Genomic DNA, 7,999 nt, shown 5'->3' with positions numbered 1-7,999 from the left:
GTCGGCCTGGGCGGTCCAGCTCTCCGTGCCCAGCTCCTGGATCTGCCCGGTGAGGGGCCAGGCGGCTTTTGCAGCGACTTAACCGAGTGCCTCTGTATTACCAGCTGACTGGGGGAATTGGGTTCATCCACCACAACTGCACCCCGGAGTTTCAGGCTAACGAAGTGCGGAAGGTGAAGGTGAGTGGCTGGAATGGCAGCGCTGAACGGCGCTCGCAGGGCGCGTCATGGAGGTGGGCAGTGGGGTTCGGCCATGCGGAAGGAGCTGTGAGGGGAGACCCGTTAAAATGTGCCGGCTCTCGGTGTGTCAGAACAGTAGCGCTGCCACGGTTGCCTGCACAAATCTCTTGTTGTGTGTTAGGCGCTGTCCCACAGGCAGCCTGGGATCTGAGAACTGCCAGGCCTCCTGGTGTGGGAGTATTCCCCTTAATTTCAGGAGGGAGGTTAGCCTGGGAACTCTTGGGAATCTTAACGCTTCTTGGGTGAGCCTTGGTGCTGGTTTGGGAGTCATCCTGTCGGTGAGCACATGGCCAGGTTGCAGACCTTTGTGAGCGACCACAGTAACTGCCAGGCACGTGTCCAGCTTCCGCTCGGTCTGGCGGTGCCGCTTAGCCTGCCTGATCAATCTGCTTCTTTTCAGAAATACGAGCAAGGATTCATCACAGACCCCGTGGTGCTGAGTCCCAACGACCGGGTGCGAGATGTGTTTGAAGCAAAAGCTCGTCACGGATTCTGTGGGATTCCCATCACGGATAATGGAAAGATGGGGGGAAAACTGGTTGGGATCATCTCGTCTCGAGATATTGATTTCCTGAAAGAGTCAGAGCATGACTTGCCTCTCGGCGAGGTGAGCAGGGCTTGTGAGCAGCCAGTGGATGTGAGGGTTGCGTTAGGAAACAGTGTGGCTTGTGATGAGGAGAAGGGTGAGTGCGTGGCTGTGAGGATGCTGTGCCAGCTGGAGGGAGCAGCTCCACGTTAGCTCTGCAGGTCCATCTTTAACTGTATTTCCAGGGGACAGCGCCTCGTTCACTTACGCTCTCTCTGCAACTCCTGCAGCGCCGGAGAGTGGCCGTGCAGTTAGCGTTCGCGTGTCTCCTCCTGAGGGGTTATCTCTCAGTGCTGTGGAAGCCACCCTCTCTACAGCTGGTGCTCTCCTCTTGTTCAGTCATTAATTTCTGGTGTTCCTGGCCGCTGCTGAGGTCCCACGTAGCATCCTGGTGCTGGCCAGGGCTGTAGCAGCAAGTGTTGATCTTCCTTTTCTGGACTGCTTTTCCCCGTGTGCCTCATCTAGGCTACTTGCTCTTTAAAACAGCCCCCTGAACATGGAGACTGGCAGTTTAGCCTTGATAATGCTACACTGCCAAACTCCCCTCGTACAGGAGAACCTTGGTGTTTATTCCTGTTAGTTCTGGCATTCCGGTTACACGAGCTGTGTAACTGTAGATCTGCAGTGCTGTCAGGTTACACCACCGGTGCCTCTCAGCCAGCCTGTGCTCTTGACTCACGACTATTTTTAGCTCTTGCTGACCAAACCTGGTATCACATGCTCATCCCTGTTTGGTTTGAAATCGCCTATAAATACTTGTAACAAGAATCTTAAACTGGGAGTAGCTTATAAAAGTATGTGGCCCTTTGAAGCAACGCTGGCCCATTCAGAGAAGCCAGATGAGAATCTCCCTCATCCAGTGCTGCATGAAGCTTGCTGCTGTTAGCATTTGGTGCTTGCCTCTGTCACCAGGCGAGGCTAAGGAGGTGAATGGTGTCCTGCATCTCTCCCCACTCACTGCCCAGCAGTTGTCTTGCTGAGCTGTTTGTTGCCATCCAGTTGCACGCGCAGGTCCCCTGCAGCTCGGGGAGCTCGTGGATCCCGCAGGCTTAGGGGGTGTGTCGGGATATGTTTGCAATTCCTCAGACTTTTCCTGAGATGTAGGGTCTGTCACAGACAGGATTGTGTGTGGGTGCAGGAGGGGTGAACCTCTTTCCTGATGCAAAATGTCTGCTTTTATGGTAGAAATAACTAAAACGTTCCCTCTCTTTGTTGGGTGCAACTAATCTACCTTCCTTGAGGGTTAGAGAGCGTTCCCTTTTAGCTTAGCCTGGCCGCCTTGAGGAAACCTTTTATGAAAACATCCCACGTGAACTTTGTGATCACAGAATGCTGTGGGTGGGGAGGGACCTCGAGGTGCCTTGTCAAGCCTTCTGCTCAAGGTGCGTTCAGCTGGAGCAGGTTGCGTGGGGTTGTGTCTGCATCCCCCAGGACTGAGAGGTTTCACTGCCTCCCTGGGCTGCTCTTCCAGTGTTTGGCCACTGTCGCCGTGAAAGCTTTTTTTCTGCGTACTACGTCAGGTGTTCCCGCGCTCCAGCTTGCGTCCATTGCCCCTTGCCTTTCCGCTGTGTTTTGGTGCTTGTTTGTCTGAGTGAGCGTGTTTGTTTGGATTGAAGCGACTCCTTTGCCCCATTGACCTTGCCAGCAGCAGCAGTGGGTTTATTCTGGGTAGAGCCCTTCCAGAGCCTGTGTGCTGGGCATTGCTGCCTGAAAACGAGCTTGAGAGTAGCATTTCTGCCAGAACAGCATGGGACTCTGGAGGTGTCTCCGGCCTTTTTTGCCTGTGCTCTATTAAAAGGGAGGGCTGTTTGGGTGACATCCCAAAAAAGGGTCATCTGAGAGTTGTCCCTTGCTTCTAGGTGCTCTCCCTCAGCTTGCTGAGGCCCTCTGCCATCTACTGTTTTCACTACACCCATGGGCTTGGGGGCTGATGGCTGCTGCATGCATGGGGAGAGCACATTGGAAGCTGTTCCTGTGTGTTTCTGGAGGCGTGTTGCTGCGCTGTGGGCTCCTTTGTCTGTAGAGCACTCCCACACTGCTGCTGCTGCGGAGCATTTCACGTGGGCAGAGAGGTTCGGTATTTTCAGATCAGTGCGAAGGAGTTCTTGTGACTTTTTATCTTCTCCCTCCCACTAGATCATGACAAAGCGGGAGGATCTTGTTGTGGCCCCGGCTGGCGTAATGCTGAAAGAAGCAAATGAAATTCTGCAAAGGAGTAAAAAAGGTACCTGCGAACGTCTGTGACGTGAGGGAGAGACGTGGAAGCGCTGGGCTGGGAGCAGTAGTGGGTGAATGTGGGCACATATCCGTGCGTGGGTGGAACATGGGAGGGCTGTGTTCCAGCACGAGGAGAGGGCAGTGAGGAGAGAATGCCCGCAGCCCTCTGCCAGGGTACAGAGTTCACAAGCGTTCATCTCAAATCTGTTTGAAGTTGAAGGATTCTTGGCAGCCCAGGTGCTGAAGAGTGCCTGGCTGTCCAGCCATATGTCTTCAGTTTTCTGCCCTGGCCTTCACATTTTGGCACTCGGTTCAGCTCTGTCGGGGCTTGGTAGTTTGACTTTTAACACGTTGTCATGGGTCTAATTGTTAAAAAAGATGCACTTTTTCTACTATCAACGTGAGGATACTGAGTCATTCTCCAGCCCTGCCAACTCCTTGCTCTGTTTCTAGAGCCAGGGCTGCTGGCATCCACAGCCAAGCAAGGTTTGGTAACACACCTCTTTGAGTCTCCATCTTGTACCAGCTGCTGCCCACCTGATGCTCCTGGTGTGCCGCACTGCTCCAGGCTAATGTCCATCTCCTGCAGGAGTCTGCAGTGATGTTCTTTCTGTTTGTTTCAAGGCAAGCTGCCAATTGTAAATGAAGATGACGAGCTGGTGGCTATAATTGCCCGCACTGACCTCAAGAAGAACCGGGACTACCCTCTGGCTTCTAAGGATTCCAAGAAGCAGCTGCTCTGTGGTGCTGCTATTGGGACCCACGAAGATGACAAGTACCGGCTGGACCTCCTGGTGCAGGCTGGCGTGGATGTGGTAGTGCTGGTGAGCTGCCCACAGGCACCACGTTGGCCCAGGTGGTTGGGGTGGGCTGAGGATCTGATCTGAACGAATCCCTCGGACAGTAGGGCAGCAGCGTGGCACTTACTGTCTTTTGTTACGTGCCCTTTTGTGTTAGAATGTGGCGGTTTGTTGACCTCTCAGTCTCATTCAGGCTGGAGTCCTCAAAGACAAGGGATTCCTCTTGCCTGGGAACTTTTCGACCTCGAGTGAGTATGTAGGGTGCATCGAAGCCAAAAGGCTGAGAAGAGAAACGCTGTCGGTTAATACAGAGACTTCTACAAATGCTTCTCCCACTCTGCCGCTATCCTCTCTGATGTCCCTAACTAGTTTTGAATATTTGGCTTCTTAGAATTTCCTTTCAACTGTTCAGTGTTTGTTACTGTGTTATTCTCTGAACTGCGTGATGTCCAGGAGCAGTCAGCCCAGAGCTGCTCTGCTCGTCTCCCCTTCTGGCCTGTAAGCTTTTGGGCACAGCAGTCACTGCCTGTATTTGCACATTGTTTTCTCATCGATTGTTAGCTTGTGAGTCCACCATGCTCTGAGGGCATGGCTGAGCAGCGTTGCAGCTGGAAATGTTTAACAGACACCGTGAGTTGTCCGGGTCACGGAGATTGGCAGGGCCTGAGCGCTCAGTAGTCAACATCTGGTATTTCAGCTGCTCTGCTGCGTGGCAGGGAGAGGTGCATCCCCCCGTCAGCCCTTCGGGGTTTCACAAGGAACATTCACCATTTCACCTGTAGTTTGAGACAGGGCTGACTGTGTCCTGGTGGTAGAGCCAGACCGTTCTTACCCACAGCCAGAAATGCTGCTTGTTGCCTACTGTAGAAGCCCCAGGATTTAAATGCGAAGGATATTACTGAAGTCTTTACAATAAACTGCCTTGGACAGGGAAGGTATGTTATTGTCTTGGCAGCAGCTTCTCCTCTGGTTCAATTTGGAGAGTCATTTTGCCTGCTTAGCCAGCTTAGCAGAGACCCCAGTAAGCAGAGTGAAGATCTGAGACTCTACCAGAGCTGTATTTATAATATTTTGCAGAAATTCTGGTTGAAACTGGTTTTTTCTTTCTGTTGCAGGATTCCTCCCAGGGGAACTCCATCTTCCAGATCAATATGATAAAATACATTAAGGAGAAATATCCTAACCTACAAGTTATTGGAGGAAATGGTAGGCATGTGTTGAAGACTGTGCTTGTCTTTAAATCACACTTGTTTCTTAGACACAGAGGGAGCTGCAGGGACGTGAATGAAACTGTCATCTTGGTAAATGTCTGTGAACTTAAAATGGTTCCCTGTGGCTTGTGGAACAGAGCAAGACCACTCTGCAGATGCAGGGCAGTACCCTGCAACTGCCACAGCTGCAAATATTTTGAAACCTTTGTTCTGCAGTACAGTGTGCTACAGTCCTCTCTAGCGTGTTACACTTTAGCTTCTTTTACACACCAGTTTAAAATTTTGGATAATAGTAACGAATACTGCTTAATGTGGAAATATAATGGAAATTTTCCCTGCCTCTTGACAGCAGAGTTCAGCAATCCCTGTCTTTACCTGGCTGGTGTGTTACTGGTGCTGCTGTTAGCCTGTGCTCTGCCCTCCCTACCTGGTGTGGCCCAAAGAGGGCTTGGCACCATGCGGTGGCCTCTGCTACCTCAGCCTTTGAGCGTAAGCGCATTGCAGAGTAGCCTAAATGGCCGGTGTCATCTCATCCATTGGGGACAGCTGGGACAGCAACTCACTGCTGCTTCTGCAGATAGGCCTGGTAGCAATGGGCAGTCAGGCCTGGCTCTGACACAGGCTGGTGCCCTGGGTAGGGGATGTTTGCAGCCACGGGGGAAGCACCAGGGCGGAGCAGCGTCGCGTGCAAATCTGCTTGTCTCTCTTCAAACCAGTTTCTGCTCCCCACAGTTGTGACCGCTGCTCAGGCCAAGAACCTCATTGACGCAGGGGTCGATGCCCTGAGAGTCGGGATGGGCAGTGGCTCCATCTGCATCACACAGGAAGGTGAGAGAGATCAGCTGCCTCCTAAGTAGGCTGAAGACCTCTGTTTAATAGAGATTCCCTGCTGAAAAGCAGCACAGCCGGGATGGACTTCTCCCGTTGTCAGGGCAGTGTCCAACAGCAAGCCGTCTTTCACCCCCTTCGTCCAGGACGTTCTCATCACCTGGGTCAAACCTTTGGGGTGGCAGCAGCAGCAAAGGCATTTCCCAGTACTGACTGAGACTGAGTAGAGCAGGTGTGGCACGCGCGGCTTTGCCCGAGAGGAGCCACTGGCTTGGTGTGGGATGGGGCTGGCAGGCAGCTCTGCAGGGATAGGGGCTTAGGGGATCCCCAGTGCTGGTGGGTGCAGTGCACCGGGCCGTCTGTGCTCCCCTTCCCTCTGGCAGCAGTGTGCGTGATGCTTGAGTATCAGTCTGCTGGGCTCAATGCCTTTCTGCAATTTCCAGGCCATAATGGGATTTCTGGCCGTTGTCTCTGCAGTTAGCCGGAGCTTGTGTGTGGCAGAGGCCGTGTTACCCTTAGCTAAAAGGTGGAGAGTGGCGTCCCCAGGGCCTGGAGAGAGGCTGCATTGAGGACAGGCTCAGTCCTCGTGTTTTGAACCTGGCAGGTGAGGTGCAGAGAGGTGCTGCAAGGCACTGCAGCCCACAAACACAGCCCCTCTCCGCTTTGCTCCTTGGTCCTTGCCATGGGAGGCAGCAAGAAGCTAGCTGGTGGCTGAAGGTGCTGCATTAGCTCTGCTGATTCCAGCATGGAGCCTTCGAGCAGCCCTGGACCCAGGCTGCGTTCCTGCTTTGCCTGCTGTGGGAGTGCTGGCTGTGGGGGTTTCCTGGTCAGGGCAGTCTGTCTCGGGTGACCTTTCTCGGGAGGCTGGCAGTGTCCTTGGGCTGATGCTTCCATAGCCAGAGCAGAATCAGGATGCACGTGTCCTACTCTGGCTCCAAGGCAGAGGACCTGCTGAGGCATGCTCTGTTCTGCAGTGTGGTGAACATCTCCAGAGGGTGCCTCAGCTGCCACAGGAGGTGGGGTTGGGTGCTGGTTTTGGTGAAGGAACAGAGCAGAGGAGGAATGTGGCGCTTCACAGGAGACGTGGTTGCAAAGCTCTTAACCGCAGCTCCCCAGGTTTTTGGCCCTCTTAGGGCAAGAACTCTGGCTCTTGGGGTTAGGGGCGGGGGGGTGACCCCTCTGGATGGCTGCTGGGGTAGGGCGAGCATGCGCTGTGCTCAGCTGGGCCTGGCTGGCTTGGATCTGGCCTCTGGCTTGGCTCGGGCTAGGAAGGGTTTGCAAGGTCAGCTCTGTCCCACACCGTATGCTCTGCCTAGTAGCAGGTCACTGCTGGGGTCCTTTGTTCTGCTGCTGTTCTTCTGTCTCTAAAATGTGTGTGTTTGTTTTTGTTTAGCTGCTCCAAAGATCCCTCCAGACCTAAAGTCCCACAGCCCCAAATGCCCTTCTACTGTCACGGGCACCTATAGTAAGTCACTTGCCCTGTTCCCAACCCTAATTATGTGTCTTGAAGCAGGACCCTGATTTGGCTGCACATGGCCCTACTGCTTGTTTGAGAATAATTTAGCTGTAGATGCACTTGGGGTTTTGTGGCTTTGGATACTGGTTTTGAATCTGAAGTGGAAGCTGAGAAGCCTTTCTGAATTCCTAAAGCAGGGTCTGAATTGTCAAAGCTGAGGGCACTCAGGCTTGTCCACCCTCCACTCCAAAATCCAGTTCAGGAGCCTGACTGAGCTTTCTGGCTGCATCTTCTGGATCTCTAGCTGGGCATGCCCCCACTGATCCAGTGCTGGGAGGTGATCCCTGAGCAGTCCTCCATCCCGCTCGAAATCTGGCCCCGGTTGCAGGGAAGTTGTGCACTGGCCAAGCTTCACTTGGAGCTAGCTCCCCTGGGGTTACAGAGGGACTTAACTGCGTACGGCCACCTTGGCAGCTGTGTACCAGAACCACATCTTTCCCCACTGACGCCTGATCCTTGGGTGGACTGAAAGGGCTCTTCCCCTGCCCAGCACAGGGTGCAGCTTCGTCTGCTCTGTACTTCTGATGCTGCCGAATCAAGCAGCCTCCTGAGGCAAGCCATGGGTTTTGCCCTCTCTCCTATTTTTGACACGCCTCCAAGGG

General features: G+C 53.5%; 1 protein-coding gene across 1 annotated transcript in view; it reads left to right on the top strand.

The window, feature by feature from the left end:
- IMPDH2 (inosine monophosphate dehydrogenase 2) overlaps positions 1-7,999 on the top strand; it is a 15,951-nt gene that overhangs the window by 4,637 nt on the left and 3,315 nt on the right. The window contains exons 3-8 of the mRNA XM_035903809.1: positions 55-179; positions 640-846; positions 2,962-3,049; positions 3,667-3,866; positions 4,958-5,048; positions 5,786-5,881. Of these exons, the coding sequence (XP_035759702.1) occupies positions 55-179; positions 640-846; positions 2,962-3,049; positions 3,667-3,866; positions 4,958-5,048; positions 5,786-5,881 (807 nt within the window). The remainder of the gene's footprint in view (positions 1-54; positions 180-639; positions 847-2,961; positions 3,050-3,666; positions 3,867-4,957; positions 5,049-5,785; positions 5,882-7,999) is intronic.

Source organism: Egretta garzetta, unplaced genomic scaffold (assembly GCF_000687185.1).
Source record: "Egretta garzetta isolate BGI_Z169 unplaced genomic scaffold, ASM68718v1 scaffold91, whole genome shotgun sequence".
NCBI classification, from domain to species: Eukaryota; Metazoa; Chordata; class Aves; order Pelecaniformes; family Ardeidae; genus Egretta; species Egretta garzetta.
Note: the sequence above shows the minus strand (reverse complement) of the source record. Positions and strands in the feature narration are given on the sequence as shown.